The sequence below is a fragment of the Leguminivora glycinivorella genome, chromosome 27 (genome assembly GCF_023078275.1).
Source record: "Leguminivora glycinivorella isolate SPB_JAAS2020 chromosome 27, LegGlyc_1.1, whole genome shotgun sequence".
NCBI lineage: Eukaryota > Metazoa > Arthropoda > Insecta > Lepidoptera > Tortricidae > Leguminivora > Leguminivora glycinivorella.
Genome location: NC_062997.1, coordinates 412,891 through 430,367, shown reverse-complemented (window position 1 = coordinate 430,367; position 17,477 = coordinate 412,891). Strand labels below are relative to the sequence as shown.

Genomic DNA, 17,477 nt, shown 5'->3' with positions numbered 1-17,477 from the left:
GAGGAAACTACAACGCAAAAAATGCGTTTATCACTGCTTCCAGTAGTTCCACAGGTGGTAAATCATCTTTATTACTAGATTCAACTACTTTTATCAATTTTAAAGCAGTTAATTTGACTTTATTCAAGGTCAAATTACTTTACCCGCTAGTGGATAAAATGCGTTTTTACCCGCTGGTATTAAAGGACAAAACACGTGTTTCCGAGCTAGTCAGGGGAAAATATTTTTGCATGTTTCCATTCAGAAAACTTATTTATTTGGTTGCCCTGAAAACCAGCGCCATGGCTAACTTAGTTAGTCATCGGCATATGCTGAGTGGCAACCATTTTGGTGTATAAAGTGTTATTAGACTAAGATGTAATAGGTTAAGTTTTCATTTTTTTTTATACACCAAATAAACGTTTCTTTCTTTCTTTCTTTCAAAATGTGTGATACTAACGGCCCGGCCACGACATTGGTCTAAACGCGACAACGGTAAGCGGCAGCCATACGTGCGAATGAAAAGTCCCATCGCTGTGTCTCACTCCAATGTATGGCCGCCGCTCACCGCTGTCGCGCTTAGACCGATGTCGTGGCTGATCCGTAATAGCTGGGAGGCTATTGCACAACACCCTGCATTTTATGATTAAGCACTGAGACTTGGCACAGTTGTTCCTTGGGTGGCCCTGAGTAGATAAAGACCAGGAGGCATCGAGAGCCCCCCTTAATTTAGGAGGGAGGAGGAACCGCCTGTCACCGTTAAAGCGTTCGTTAAATTTTGTTTTATGGGAAGTTCCACGTCTGCTGCGTCTGTCAAATGTGGTTGATGCAACTGGCCCTGAATATACGTGCCTATTAAAATGCAAAACTAATTATTTTTTTGTTTGAAAGCTGTGTGTTTTTAACCCCCGATGCAAAAACGACGGGGCGTTATAAGTTTGACGTGTTTGTCTGTGTGTGTGTCTGTCTGTCTGTCTATCCGTCTGTCTGTTTGTCTGTCTGTCTGTGTGTGTGTGTCTGTCTGTGGCATCGTTGCTCCCGAACGGATGAACCGATTTAGTTTTTGTGTCTGAAAGCTGAGTTAATCGGGAGTGTTCTTAGCCATGTTTCATGAAAATCAGTCTACTATGTCGCGATTGGGGGTTTTTTCAAAATTTTAATTTTGTGGTTAGGTTATATTTTATGGGAAGTTCCATAGACGTCTGCTGCGTCTGTCAAATGTAGTTGATGCAACTGGCCCTAAGTATACAGTGCCTATTAAGGTGCAAAACTACTATTATTTTTTGTATGAAAGCTGAATTTCATGAAAATCGGTCCACTATGTCGGAGTTTATTCCAAAATTTTAATTATGAAAAAAAATTGTAGGTAATCTCTGTCAAACAAGTCTGTCAGTAAATAAGAACAAAGAAAACTATATGCATCCTTTTCTTTAGGATGCTAAAGAAAAGGATACCTATAGAAAACTACTCTGAGATTTGATTCAATTATTATGTCGGCGATGGGCTAACACAAAAAAAATCTAAATCGGTTCTTCCGTTTGGGAGCTACGATGCCACAGACAGACACAGTTTTCCTTTTTGCGTCGAAGGTTAAAAAGCACTTACTTGCACGTTATCAACTCCTGTGTGTCTTGAACATCCTGCTTTCCGCACGGGCATCGAATCGACGGCGGCATTGAGGAGTCTGAGTTCACCTCGCAGGCCATAGAACCATCTGTAACATATCACGATTTAGTTGTTAGATTTTGCATACAATACAAGTGCGAAAAATAAATTCGCATCGACAATTGAAACAGAACACAAGTTGCGAATTAATTAATTAATCTACGGTTGTACTCACGTTATTATATCGCTATTGCTGCGACATGTTATCACCAATCCATCATATATATCATGTTGTGTGTCATTAATTATTTGAATATATCTCACGAAAGTTTATAAGTTGCGAATTATTGTTATTTGGGGTGAGTTGGGTCAAAACTGACTTTCACACCTCGATAACATTTTATTTTTACCCGACTTCAAAAAAGGAGGAGGTTCTCAATTCGACTGAATGTTTTTTTTTTTTACATATGCAAACTGTAAATGGTGTATTAAGTGGGTTCAGAGGCAGGCAATCATGGTCGTGCGATAAATGATATAACATCAGAACGTTCCTTTCACACTATATGTAAGTGCGATAGGGACAGCCTGATGTTTATCGTTTATCGCGCGACCATGCTATCTGGACTTTTGTATTACTGTTTTTTTTTTATTTCTTTCTTAGGACAGTAGTACACAAATATGTAAGTAAATACTATGCTTACTTGTAAAATCGTCGTCTTGGGTAAGTTCTGGTTTATCCTCCGATGGCTAAAACAAAATATATTATTAATTCATTCAGATTCTCAGATTGGTATCGAAAGAAAAGTAAGATATGTGTAGCTAATTGTAAAAGCAAAGAGGAGCGAGTATTATAGAGAGTTACTGTCAAAGTAAAATGTGTAATCACAGTGCATAGACTGCCATCTCTCGACACAGGCTTAAAACTTTTGAACCTCAGTTTTGACAATTTGGACCTTATTCTTAACTTGATATGTGTTAAAATGTCAAATATTAATATTAGCGCCATCTAGCCGAGCGTCCCCCAAAAGTGTATCGCCATCTAGTGTAGCGTACCTTTTTGTGTATGGTTTTGAGATACGTTTTAAAAAGCGAAAAATATGTGTTCTATATTTTTGGACGATCTAACTGACTAAACAGAATGCCATTTTTAGGGTTCCGTAGTCAACTAGGAACCCTTATAGTTTCGCCATGTCTGTCTGTCCGTCCGTCCGTCCGTCCGTCCGTCCGTCCGCGGATAATCTCAGTAACCGTAAGCACTAGAAAGCTGAAATTTGGTACCAATACGTATATCAATCACGCCATTTGGTACCAATACGTATATCAAAGTGCAAAAATAAAAAATGGAAAAAAATGTTTTATTAGGGTACCCCCCCTACATGTAAAGTGGGGGCTGATATTTTTTTCATTCCAACCCCAGCGTGTGATATATTGTTGGATAGGTATTTAAAAATGAATAAGGGTTTACTAAGATCGTTTTTTGATAATATTAATATTTTCGTAAATAATCGCTCCTAAAGGAAAAAAAAGTGCGTCCCCCCCCCTCTAACTTTTGAACCATATGTTTAAAGAATATGAAAAAAATCACAAAAGTAGAACTTTATAAAGACTTTCTAGGAAAATTGTTTTGAACTTGATAGGTTCAGTAGTTTTTGAGAAAAATACGGAAAACTACGGAACCCTACACTGAGCGTGGCCCGACACGCTCTTGGCCGGTTTTTAGGGTTCCGTAGTCAACTAGGAACCCTTATAGTTTCGCCATGTCTGTCTGTCCGTCCGTCCGTCCGTCCGTCCGCGGATAATCTCAGTAACCGTAAGCACTAGAAAGCTGAAATTTGGTACCAATATGTATATCAATCACGCCAACAAAGTGCAAAAATAAAAAATGGAAAAAAATGTTTTGTTAGGGTACCCCCCATACAAGTAAAGTGGGGGCTGATTTTTTTTTTCATTCCAACCCCAACGTGTGATATATTGTTGGATAGGTATTTAAAAATTAATAAGGGTTTACTAAGATCGTTTTTTGATGATATTAATATTTTCGGAAATAATCGCTCCTAAAGGAAAAAAAAGTGCGTCCCCCCCCCTCTAACTTTTGAACCATATGTTTAAAAAATATGAAAAAAATCACAAAAGTAGAACTTTACTAAGACTTTCTAGGAAAATTGTTTTGAACTTGATAGGTTCAGTAGTTTTTGAGAAAAATACGAAAAACTACGGAACCCTACACTGAGCGTGGCCCGACACGCTCTTGGCCGGTTTTTTAATGTAGGCGTCACCCCTATAAAACCGTAGAACTCGTGGTAGAATGAATGCCTTACCTCAGGATCAGTGTCCGTAACCCCTTGTACGAAGGTCCGGGCTACAATCTTGTTGTAGGGCGTCTCTACTCGCCCCAGGCAGACGGCTGTATGTAGCGTGTCCAAGACTGGGTCAGGGCCGGTGCATTCGGCGAAGCCAGGGGCTTGATAGTCTTCTGGGGTATCTAGGGGATGGGTACTAAGTTTAATAATCTTACCACAAAGTTAAAAATTTGGAAAAACCCCCAACGTAAATAGCATAGTGGAACGATTTTCATAAAAGAGCATTTCTTTTTTTTGCCATTTTTTTATTTTGATTTTCTTATGGAATTTTAGGTCAATTGTTTTAGGTAATTGAATTACCAGTAAGTACTTTCGATCTCACTGGGAGACAAAAAGTGTCCCAGAATTTCCATACATTTTTGTTACTTTCCTCTTTTGTTACCGCACACAACATGTATAGAAAATGGTAACAAAATAGGAAAAATCGTATGGGACAATTTTTTTACTACTGGGATTGAAAAAGCTAGTGATTCTGAGTAGAAATAGCATATTTTTTTCAAATCTGTCACATTTCATAAAAGTGGCAAAAAAAAGAAATGCTCAAGAACGCTCTCGACTAATTCAGCGTTCAAACAAAAACAAACTAAATTTAGACTGTGTGAGACATGATATGGAACTAAAACAAGTTAATGATGAGATGACGAGTGAGAGAGATGTATGGAAGAGAAAGACATGCTGCGCCGACCCCAAGTGACTGGGATAAGGGCGAGAGAATGATGAATCAAGCTTACCTTCAGTATAATAGATCCTCATGCTTATATCGAAGTTTAAGGGCAGTTGTTCGTGACAATTTGTGGTGATGAATAGTGATAATGATCGGATCATCATTACAGTCCTGTTGTGTATGGCTTGCATAGAGAAACGTTTCGAGTTCTGTTAGGAAATTAATGATCATTAATAGTTATTTATTCTATGTATAACCAAAGACATATATATACAGTCGACAGATAAAGTCTAACCCCTTATTCATAAACGTCCACTAAAGTTATCAAGCCGATAAAGTTCGTTTGTCCCTTTCTATCAGACCAATAAATCGAAAAGGGACAAACGAACTTTACCGGCTTGATAACTTTAGTGCAAGCGCGGATCCAGCTTCGTGCCCAGGGGGGGGTCACGTGGTAAAGGCCCAGGCCCCAGAGGGGGGGTCACGTGGTCTATTTGTATGGCCAACCTAGGCTCCAGGGGGGTCATGACCCCCATGACCCCCCCCTGGATCCGCGCATGCTTTAGTGAACGTTTATGAATAAGGAGGTAAGAAATAACCTAACCACAAAATTAAAATTTTAGAAAAACCCGGACCGGGACATTAGTGGACTGATTTTCATGAAACATGGCTAAGAACACTCCCGACTAACTCAACTTTCAGACAAAAAAAGTAAATCTAAATTTGTTCATCCGTTCGGGAGCTACTATGCCACAGACAGACAGACGGACAGACAGACACGTCAAACTTATAACACCCCGTCGTTTTTGCGTCGGGGGTTAAAAAAGGTACGGTGGCCTAGATGGCATTACACCTTTGGGGAACGCTCGGCTAGATGGCGCTAATATTAATATTTTGACATTCTAACACGTATCAAGCAGGGATGTAACGGAGCTCTGCTTCTGCTTCCGTTTCTGCGGAACTTCCGTTTTGTTTTACACATCCGCTTCGGTTCCGGTTCTGTTATTTTTCAAACGGAAGTTATAGCGGATGTCGAAACCTAGCGCGACATTGGGACATGAGCGGCGTACATCAAAGACCAACAGGTTTATACCTGTCATTCGCTCATCTCTCCGCTGCCACGTGTTGCGATACTAAATATCAATCGCTTCATTCGATTTTCGCGCCAATATTTTGTCCTGTCCACCTAGTTCTGTAGCAAGTGAACAACTATTCAGTGGTATCAAGTGTGCAGGGCTGATAAATCTACGATCCCCTTAGAAGCAGACTGCAGGAAGATAAAGCTGCCAAGCTTTTGTTTATTAAATACAATTTACCTACCTATTTATTTTAGAATCACTTCATTTAATTTAAAAATTTAATTGTGTGCTAACAATTACACATATAAGTTTAACTGGTTAGTTTTGGATTGTATTATACCTAACGGGTAACTTTTCTTTCCGTTTCTAAAACCTTTTACGGCATAAAAAAGGTTGATTATTCTTATGTGATTTTTAGTGAGTAAACAACAACTAAGGTGTTTTTAATTTTTGGATTGTATAAGTAATATTTAAAGATCGTTATCAGGGTGCACTTTTCGTGGCAAGTGGTACGGTTGGCAAAAAAAACAAATACATTTAAATATTCACTTTGTTCTTAACTACAAAATAAATACTTTCCCTTCTTAGGATTACACCTATATTTTTAAAACAATATACGTCAAATGACATTAATTATGTATGCCATAAAAATACATTACGCGAAGTGTAATTATATTATTTAAATCCAAATAATCAAATGCACTCTAGATACGACTAATTATCTAGAATTGTTATTCAAGTAGTTCAAGTCAAAAGTAGTGCACGAAGTAAGACGAGCACGGAGGAGTGTAAGTAAGTGCACGAATCATCCCAGTATCTTCATTCACAGTATGGATATGACACAATACCTAGATTTTATAACAACCTTCTTGTAACTTCTGCCAACGTAGAAAGGTCGTTTAGTTATTTAAAATGGATTTTTTCTAATCGACGTGAACGACTGTCAGCCAAATATGTTGAACAAATTTTAGTTATTTATTCAATGTAATTTGGCTAAGTAATTATAAATATGTATATATTTCATAATTTGTTAAGTATATGTAGTGTTTTAAATACTTGTGTATTTGTTTTTTTGTCAACCATACTCTGCCACCAATACAGCACGCTGATAACGATCTTTAGTAATATTCCAAGCCCATTCTTAGTTCATACACACCTATGTGGTATTTTTCTTTTCATTTTTAACATCTATAAGTTCCGCTTCTGGTTCCGGTTCCGCTTCTGCTTCCGTTAAACTAAATTCTAAACTTCTGCTTCCGCTTCCGCTTCCGTTAAAAGCACTTCCGTTACATCCCTGGTATCAAGCTAAGAATATGGACCAAATTGTCAAAACTGAGGTTTACAAGTTTTAAGGCTGTGTCAAGAGATGGCAGTTTATGCACTGTGATTACACATTTTACTTTGACAGTAACTCTCTATAACACTCGATCCTCTTTGGTATGACCTAGCCACAAAATTAAAATAAAAAAAAAACCCCAAAATAGTGGACCGATTTTTATGAAACATGGCTAAGAACACTCCAGACTAATTCAGCTTTCAAACAGAGAAACTAAATCTAAATCGGTTCATCCGTTCGGGAGCTACGATGCCACAGACAGACACACACATAGACAGACAGACACGTCAAACTTATAACACCCCGTCGTTTTTGCGTCGGGGGTTAAAAAAGCGACAACATCGTATAGTGTCGTCCCGTTTTTAACCCCAAAAATGACGGGGATTTATAACTTTGACGTGTCTGTCTGTCTATGTGTGTGTCTGTCTGTGGCATCGTAGCTCCCGAACGGATGAACCAATTTAGATTTAGTTTTTTTTTGTCTGAAAGCTGAGTTAGTCGGGAGTGTTCTTAGCTATGTTTCATGAAAATCGGTCCACTATGTGGGGTCTTTTTTTTTTTCAAAATGTAAATTTTGTGGTTACGTTATTTTGTTTTAGTTTGAATAGGTCAGCAATTCCCATCAACTTTGTACATAGCCACGTCAGCAAATTTTAATTGATCCTATTTTATACAGGATAATTGTTATAATTAAGAAAATATAGATACTAGAGAACCTTAATGACGAAATAAAACTTACTAAAATCTCAATTCATCAAAAAAATCTTGGTAACAAAATAGGAATAATAAAAACAAATTTAACTTTTTCCTTAATTTTTGTATAAGCTTTTCGAGAACTGCTGAGGTATACGTTTGACCACGATAGACTTATTTGATAGACTTTAAATACATAATAAAAGCTTGTCTACCTGGTTTCTGTTCTTCGAGTTGATATTCAACGAAACGCCATCTGCGTTGTACGAATACTCAAAGATGTGGTATTCTATGAGATTCTCTGGGACACACTCGCCGTTGTAGAAACAGAGGGCTAACTGGTGGACCTGCGAACAGAATAGTTATTTTCCCCTCACTAGCTTGGAAACACGTGTTTTGCCCTTTAATACCGGCGGGTAAAAACGCATTTTATCCACTAGTGGGTAAAGTAATTTGACCTTGAATAAAGTCAAAATAAGTGCTTTAAAATTGATAAAAGTAGGTGAATCTAGTAACAAAGATGATTATTTGATACTAAAGGAATACTGTTGGTATTCATAAAACATCTTTTGTTGTTTATGGTATTTATTTCGCACAGGTAATTAGCGGTTTAGGGTTAACAAAAGAGAACATCGCAGCTAAATTCTCAAGTGGAAATCTTGATTTAAGAAAAACCTTACTATACGGAACCCTAAAAATACGAAGGATGTATACATAGTGGCGCGACGTGCGACATTGTCGGACTGCATAATTTCGTAAACGATGGTAGAAATCTTTGGTACTTACATATTTCTTGTCGAACGCTTCAAACGCCTGTTTCAACGAAGCGCTCACAAATTGAGCCAGGCCATCTGCACACTTCTGCTTCAATATCTTCAACTGCAGTCCCGCGAAGTTTTCGTTCGTGTAACTCTCTTCAGGGAACGCGTTTTTCATATAAGTTATAGTACTAATGGCCACCGCTGTCAATTGTTTCACAAATGTAATCGAACTTGTGTAGTTATCAGTTACTTGTTTTGGGAACAAGCTTTCCCATTCCTTTTCGAATATTTCCTGAAATTGATAAAAAATACTTCGTAAATTTTGTTAGAAATTATAACCTAAAAATGCTCACGGTCATAGGTAGTTGGTGCAGAAAGTAATCCAATTTTGCCTAATACATAATTATGACGTTGTTATTTTACTTCAAAGAGCCGTAGTTATTGCTGATAGACAAAAACAATGTTTTACTGCTTACTCACACAAGAATCTCAATATAAAACAAAATATTGTACGTACCTGACGTGTAGGAACTTGTATTGCAGTTGCGGACATGGTTAAACGCTTTCTTTAATCTGAAAACTCAAAATGGAATTAATAATCCTACTAATCCTAAGCAATGTTTATAGTTAACACATTCCAATTTTCAATGAGAAAGAAAAGAAAGTTTTTTTAATTTTCAATTGTTTCCCGCCAAGCCGACGTAGCGTCAGAGCCATCGATCTAAACTACCTAGATGCACCATCACGGCTTAGAATGTGTCCGCAGCAAATTGTGCTTGAAAATGTTCTAAGCACAATTGGGCGGTCAGTAGCGCTTCATCCGCCGTGTCGGCAACATGCCTAAGTGCTCCGTAAAAAAGTGCAAAAATAACACCTTATATACGTTGAAAAAGGATGACGTATCGTATTTCCGGTAAGTAATTGTTAATAATTTTATAATGTTATGCATTTGTGGTCAAAATGGCTTCCTAACTTACAAAAAACATTTATTTTCTAGAATAATTAAAGTAAATTCCTTGATTTGGTCTTACGCAGTTTGTCTCTTTCTCTCGCGCTATACTAGTAATGAGCGGACGGCGACAAAAGATGGATGAAGTGGAACATAGTTAAAAATGGAATGATGGAGTCGCTAATTTATATTTTTTGTAAAAGAAGCCTATTTCATATTAATAATGTATGTATTTATTTATTATTATGGACCAATAAGTCTGAAATAAATGATTTCAATTCAATAATATTAATACATATCTTATAAATTACTTTAATTATAAAAAGAAACAACCCGGGAATAGCAAATTCGTTTTTAAGTAATAAAAAAGCTTTTTATTCCAGATTCCCAAAACAAGACGTTGAAAGGGAAAAATGGCGCAAGATTATAGCTGAGGAGCGGAGAGAAGATTTACCCAAACAAAGCTTTGAAAGAAATTATACGTAGAATAATAAATTAATGTCATCGTTCAATTCTTCTTTGTTTTAATAGCTACTTAATTCATATTCTCCAAGTGCACCCTCACACACACCACATACAATCCCTCAACTGTTTACCTTCACATAACGCTACACATACACTCACTACACGCACACACACACACACATATGTTATATATATACATACCTACACACACACACACACACATATATATATATATATATATATATATATATATATATATATATATATATATATATATATACCTCAGTTGACTCTATTTAATAATGCAAACATTGCAAAACGTGGAGATATTAATCAGTTCAGTTGCAATTGTCCCCCAGTCCAAATTGTCCCGCCGTACCTTATATATTTTTTTGTTTGAGATAATATCAATAAAAATATCGTACAGTAAAAACTCATTTTTTTTCGCTTAAAATACGCAACATCTCGAAAAATGTTATACCAAACGTTTTGTTCCTTAAGAAATTTTCTATCTAATAGGATTTTTTAAAACAGTTTTTCGCAAAAATACCGCAAATTTCCTCATTCTCGCCTTTCATCTCATAGCGCGACTCCCATGATGCCTCTGTCCATCCTCGTTTCCCAATGTAAAAATGGCGTTTAGATTGTTGCAGCGCAAACGAAATTAAACTTAAGTTGGTTGCAATAAGACGTAGATTTTTTTAAAAATATGCACACCTGCGATCTGCGGTAATAAAATTTTATGGCTTTCGCGATGATCACATTCATTAATGTCATAACCGCCAATTGCTTGCATTTGAAATTGAACTTTAAGTACTAAGAAATAACGTTGTTTTTGTAAAAAAATGAAAGTAGTTTTTACTACATTGCGAAGTTTTCGTTTGTCAACTGGACGCACACATTTGCAACTAAGCGATCGGACACTTTTGAGTGCCGAATTTGTAGGTGATAGTGTATCTAGAGAAGTTTAAATCGATGGTCAGAGCAGCACTACCCCTTTCACACGTGCTTCTCTCTGCATATTGCTCCATCACTTCCATGAGGAACGCCACAGTCTTAAAAAATCATAACCTTAAAAAAAATTGTATATGGCCGGCAACAGACAAGTCTTAATTTTCATAATCTTAAAAAATCATAATCTTATAAAATAAGATTGACTGCCTTGCCACACACATTCTTAAAATTCAAATTGTTCGCAATCTGTCAGATCAATCTGAAAAAAATCATAATCTTAAAAAATAAAGCTAGGAACATACTACGCGGACGTCCGTCGTAAAACGACCGCGACCGCGACCTATCAGTGTGCACGGAACAAAACATCCAGAGAGCCAGATTTCGATCGGACGTCCGTGTGCTCAAGGCCACGTCCACGTCCGTCGACCGATAGTTTGCCCGGTTATGTGTAATTTCATTGCCCAGATTCCCGTCCGCGGTCGATTCACGACGGACGTCCGCGTAGTGTGTTCCTAGCTTAAGACTGTGTGTGGACAGTTGCGAAATTGTATGGGAATCCGTGCACTCGATCTGATTTCATAAGATTATGATTTTTTAAGATTATGAAATTTAAGGCTTCCCACAGACAGTCTTAAAAATTCATAATCTTAAAAAAAACTTGTATGCAATCTGACAGTTCAAATCTGTCAGTGTCTTGTCAGTGTCAGTTTGAACTGTCAGATTGCATACAAGTTTTTTTTAAGATTATGAATTTTTAAGACTGTCTGTGGGAAGCCTAAGACTGTCTGTTGCCGGCCTTAGGCCGTTTTCATTTAATTAATTAGAGATTTTTATTGTTTATTCGTTTGCCACCCGGCTTTTGTTTTGGGTCCTTTAAGCTAGGAACATACTACGCGGACGTCCGTCGTAAATCGACCGCGGACGGGAATCTGGACAATGAAATTACACATAACCGTGCAAACTATCGGTCGACGGACGTGGACGTGGCCTTGAGCGCATGGACGTCCGATCGAAATCTGGCTCGCTGGATGTTTTGTTCCGTGCACACTGATCGGTCGCGGTCGCGGTCGATTTACGACGGACGTCCGCGTAGTATGTTCCTAGCTTTAAATTCAGTGCGGCGTTCTTTTTGTGACGAGATCCTCTTGTATAGTGATCGGACGGCCGTGTGGGGGCCTGGAGCCCGGCATGCCGCGTGCTGCCGTGGCGTTCCATATTTTGTGTGGTGCGTTCTGTCAGTCTGAGTGGGTGGATTTCGTTGTGAGCTTTTGATATTTCCATGGCGTGAAACGTGGAGATGTTCTTAACCATGGATTGGTTTGTTTCCGGCTGGCAGAGGCATGCTAGGGGTGGGAGTGCTCCGTGGAGATCCTCGGTCTGCGGTCTGCAGGTCTCCGGTGAGCTCGCTTACAGTTTTTTGTTTGGTCTGTCACAGTGTGTGAGGGTGGTCGACTGGTGTGACCAATTTATTTGTTTCATAGGAGTCGGGAATAATTAAAGAAGTAAAACAAAAACAACAACAAACTTTAAATGTTGAACTTCTACAATTTCGATGTGCAAGGAAACTTCTTTGGCTTACTGGCGCAAGGTGCCTTTGGACCTTGTTTTTTTGTGTGGAAGGGTCAGCCCTGTCCACGTGGCGAGGGGGCGTCAGCACCGGAGTCCGGGGAGCAGCCGGCTCATCCCTGACAAGGTGTGTCTCCTGCCCGTTTCCTGCCGGTAGTGCTGTGTAATTCAGGTTTTAATTTCTGTGCAAAGTAATTTCTGTACTCATTTATTTTGAGAATTCTGGTGCATAACTTTAGGTAAATTCATGTTTAGTTTTTGTAGAAGAAATGGTTCTAAAAAAAACCTTTTCCTGGACCCTCTTAAAGCGGCCCAGCTTTACCATTACCACTGAGCGTAGTTCATATTTTTTATGGTGTCAAAAATAGTATTTTGGAAACAGTAAATGAAACCTTTCTGTAGGCAAGAGTTTATTTATAATTAATAAAGTTATAAAATGTGATACTGTTTAATTTGTTTCTCCTCTAGCTTTCCTCCAGCAAGTATAGAGACACCATTTAGCTTTTGTTTTATTATAAATTTTGTGCTAACGTGGGTGTATTTACTTTGAAATTTTTGAAATAGCCGGAGCTTTCCATTCCATTTAATTTACCCCCCATCAAATACACCTCCGTTACAATCTGTCAGTGTCAGTTTGCATACAAATCTTTTCTAAGATTATGAATTTCGGCCTTAGGCTCCCCACAGACAGTCTTAAAAATTCATAATCTTAAAAAAACTTGTATGCAATCTGACAGTTCAAACTGACACTGACAAGACACTGACAGATCTGAACTGTCAGATTGCATACAAGTTTTTTTTAAGATTATGAATTTTTAAGACTGTCTGTGGGGAGCCTTAGACCGGCAACAGACAGTCTTAAAAATTCATAATCTTAAAAAAAATTGTATGCAAACTGACAGTTCAAACTGACACTGACAGATCTGTCAGTGTCAGTTTGTATACAATTTTTTTCTAAGATTATGAATTTTTAAGACTGTCTGTTGCCGGCCTTTGTCATAAGAATTCATAAGATTATGATTTTTTAAGATTATGAAAATAAATATGAGATTGTCTGTTGCCGGCCTTAGCTCGTCATTTATTGCAATTTTAAAAGTAAAGTCCTTGCTCTATGCCAAAAATTTATCAATGGCAATACTTTTATCCAAGGTCTGGGATGTCGCACGGTCGCACGTGGGAAATCGTAGGCTGCGATCTCGTTCTATTTATGACCGGTGTTGCCTGCTCATTACTAAGCGTTACTTTCACGTAATTTTGAAAAAGCGTGGTACATTAAATTGAAAGTTTGCTTTAGAATTCAGGTACTTATAGCCAGAGCCAGTCAAACAAGTCATTCACTTGAGAAAGGAGAAAATTAGAATTGTCTATGGAGCGGTAAATATACCTCACAGCCTGCGTAAGGTTGGCTGTAGTAAACAGGTAAGAGCAAGGCGAGGAACAAGCCCCGTAGCCGAATGGCATTTCTGCAATGCGAAACGCCGCAAAAATGTAGTCTGGCTCTGTCGCGCCAATACGCAAGAGCGATGGAGATAGATAGCTACGAAAGAGATAGTGTCTTGAGCGTTTGTGCATTTGGTTACGCAGTACGCATACAGGGCTGGTACCGACTACAAAAATAATTAATTAATTTATAATTTGGTTGTTTAGATTATTGCATAAGCTTATCGGATAAGAAATATGATTTCAAAGATTAAGGTAGGAAATCTGAGCGTCATATTATTTACTTAAATGAAAAATTATTTTTTGCTTTTTACTTTCTCCTTGTTTCTAACGCGCATATTTTTTGAAGGTGGCATTATTTTTTAATGTCAAGATTTTCGCTTCAAGATTCCGCTAGCTTCGCTTGGTACAACAGCCGCCTGCTATGGCTGCTATTTAGTAGATGAGCAATGAATGACGGACATGGAAACACATAATTTGATAATTGTGTAACTAAGCACATAATTAAGCGTTGGATATATTATATCAAATCAAATGTATTACTTGATATCCCGTCTATATCAATATCTAGATAACTAGATAACACAATGAGGAAAAATAAATTACGCAACATTTTCTAAAACGCAGTAACGCATTTGTTTGTTCGGGTATTTACCAGCCATAGATGCAATTTTAGTGTTGCACCTTTATTATTTATTTCTTAGGCTCTGCAGAGGGTACAATTTATCAGTACAATAGAGTGAAATAGAAGTTTAGTTACAAAGATATGAATAATTGTTAGTGTACAGGAAAAACGTCCCACCTCGTCGATTGCTATAAAGCCGCTTTGTCAGTTTATTCGCCTCGTCATAATGGTAACCGACAAAGTGGGACGTTTCACTAAGCACACTCACAATTGATGAGTTTCCGTAAAATAAAGAAAATAAAACTGTGTGAAGTCAATCAACAGAATCATCTGTCTTTGGAGTGTGCGTAATTAGAATTTGATGTTGAAGGTTATTCGATACTGATTAGTGACTGATAAGTTGTGTTTGTCAGACTATGGCTTCCCACAGACAGTCTTAAAAATTCATAATCTTAAAAAAAAATTGTATGCAATTGACACTGACAGATCTGTCAGTGTCTTGTCAGTGTCAGTTTGAACTGTCAGATTGCATACAAGTTTTTTTTAAGATTATGAATTTTTAAGACTGTCTGTGGGAAGCCTATCGTTTTAATTTGAATAGAAACTCTCTAAGGCGCTGGCAGCCGGCCCACTATTAAAACGCGACGCAACGCCACATTTTAACACGTGTCAGTTTGTATCAAGCATGGCGTTGCATCGGTTGTTTATAGTGTGATTCTGGTCATAGAAAATACTACAATTTGATTCGACTCTTGGCGCTCGGGATCGTGTAAATAGTGTATTTCGGGTTTTACATTGTCGAGATTTCCCGCTTTTAGAGCCTTGGCAACCCTGAAGAGAAGTTGTCAGAACAGTAACTAATTCCAATGCACGCTAGTGGAGAAAAGAAAAAAAATGCACAGGAAGAATCGCAATTTAAAAACAATTAAAACGCCTCTAAAAATATGTATCAAAAAATGGTTTTACTTTTATTAAAATAACTTAATTTTTTAACGATTGTATACCAATTTTTTTGTCCAGAAATAAAAAGTTCGCTGCTATAAATGCGTTGAAACGTGAAATGGAACCCCGAAGGTCGTTGAGCAAACGTCAAATATCCAATATGGGGACTTTTTTCTTCGCGTGAATTGCTTGGGGGATACCCGAACTGTAATGTAATCGTGTAGTGTAGTTTGACGTACTGTACTAATTAAAGTAAACACTGCGCAATGAGGTTAAAAACATCAAAAAACTAACAAATTGATTCGAGTGAGTGAAAGAACGTTTAACATGTTTATAAACTAACAAATGAAGTTTTTCTGCTGAGTTGTTAATAAATACACAGGCTTCAAGATGTCAGGAGCGCCGTATCCAAGAAATAAAATGAGTTTACTAAAGCCGATAGTGGTTCAAAAAATGTATTTCCATCCACCACGGTCTAAAGCGCCTTATAGATTGATTCAACAATTCAAAGACGAAATCATATACTCGAATCCGAATTGTGATTTTTTGAAAGGGGAGTCCCAGGAGGTATTGATAGTGAATCGAATGAACTTGCATACTAAGACGTGTCGGACCGTAGCGAGGTGCACAAGTCAGGGGAATTGCGTGGAAACTACTTCAGACAACGTAGTTGCCGTTATAGGTCAGAAGAGTTATGAGACTGTGTTGTCAGCTTTATCATCAGTGTTCAATGAAGAAACTAAAGTGAGAGGCATCTTAGCATTGCTGAGTGTTCAAAAAAAATTCAACACCACAGACACACAGTATAGTATGGAAATACCTGAGGTCACGAAAGATTGTGTGTCCGTAGAATGTCAAACTGATGATACTCGCTTGAATTTGTTTGTTAAAGAGAAACAGAGAAGACGAATACGAAGAGCACCGTTAACACCATATGTCGTTACAGAGAAAGTCAGGAAATTTGTGGTGAACCCTAGTGATGTGAAGAAAGACGTGACCAGAAGTGTGGAAGAGAAAGTCCAACAATTTAAAGAGAAATCACTTCCGGATTTAAAAGAAGTTATTGATGAAGACAGTAATATTTCTGACATCAGTAACGTTTCATTGTCCAGTTGGCCTAGCGTACCGGGGATCCTTGAAAACACAGATCAGTTCCTGAACCAGATCGACAAAGTTACGGACAAAACTTTGAATTCTACAGGAATCCCACTACGAGACGGAAGTGTGATCATGATACCGGTGAAGCCAGAGGATGTCTTCCATATAGCGACACCGGAGGTCCTGAAAAACGTGACTCATGAGGAACGCATGAAGCTTATATGGCATCAGGCGTTCATTGACTTCAAATTGTGCCTGGAGCAAAATGAAGATGGATATTAGTAAGTAACTTTTTCTACATTAAGGTGGAGCAAAAAAGACTTTTCTGGAATTAGCAAACCTAATAGTTATCATCAATGCCCCTTAGTCTATGAAGCCTTTGTGCAAATTTACAGCTTTTTAAATCAACATCTTCTGCCTCCGCATTAGGGTTGAAATTTTGAAAATCTCATAGAAACCTAAAAATTCAACTTTCAGATAAAAAAAAAATTCGTCAGTATTATGTTTAGTATATGTTATTGAGCTACCCAAAAAGCTTGAAATTCAGATGGGCTGGTCATGTGGCACGACTCACGGATGGCAGATGGACAGCGGAAGTCACAAGATGGTGCGGCCCTCTAGGCAAACGTCGCAGCGGCAGACCATACACAAGATGGGACGAAGATATTACAAAATCAGTTGGCCCAAACTGGATCCAAACTGCCAAAGATAGGGACATGTGGAAATCGATGGAGGAGGCCTTCACCCAAAAAGGGTCTAATGCACCAGCATAATTAAATAAAAAATAATGTAGAAAAAAATGTAATAGTGCAATTAGAATAAAAGGCTTTTTTATTTTTTTTATTTTTATTTTATTTATTTATATGTTATTGATACATATCATTATGAGAAACTACAAAAAGTTGCGAAAATAGCGTCAAGAATCGCCAAAGTTTGTCTAGTTTCAGTACATTCGCCAAAA

The 17,477-nt window shown here is 37.8% G+C and overlaps 2 protein-coding genes across 2 annotated transcripts in view; one reads left to right on the top strand and one right to left on the bottom strand.

Annotated features, from left to right (window-relative positions):
* Positions 1-3,856: 3,856 nt before the first annotated feature.
* Positions 3,857-9,163, bottom strand: LOC125240186 (HORMA domain-containing protein 2-like). The gene is made up of 6 exons (XM_048148009.1): positions 8,995-9,163; positions 8,503-8,769; positions 7,932-8,063; positions 4,676-4,817; positions 3,903-4,066; positions 3,857-3,862 (listed from the first exon to the last, which is right to left on the bottom strand). The coding sequence occupies exons 1-6, from the start codon at positions 9,028-9,030 to the stop codon at positions 3,857-3,859; spliced, it is 747 nt and encodes a 248-aa protein (XP_048003966.1). The 5' UTR covers positions 9,031-9,163.
* Positions 9,164-15,623: 6,460 nt separating this feature from the next.
* The window catches only part of LOC125240287, a 36,582-nt gene continuing 34,728 nt past the window's right edge, over positions 15,624-17,477 (top strand). Inside the window, exon 1 of the mRNA XM_048148155.1 lies at positions 15,624-16,797. Within this exon, the coding sequence (XP_048004112.1) occupies positions 15,809-16,797 (989 nt within the window). The 5' untranslated portion in view covers positions 15,624-15,808. The remainder of the gene's footprint in view (positions 16,798-17,477) is intronic.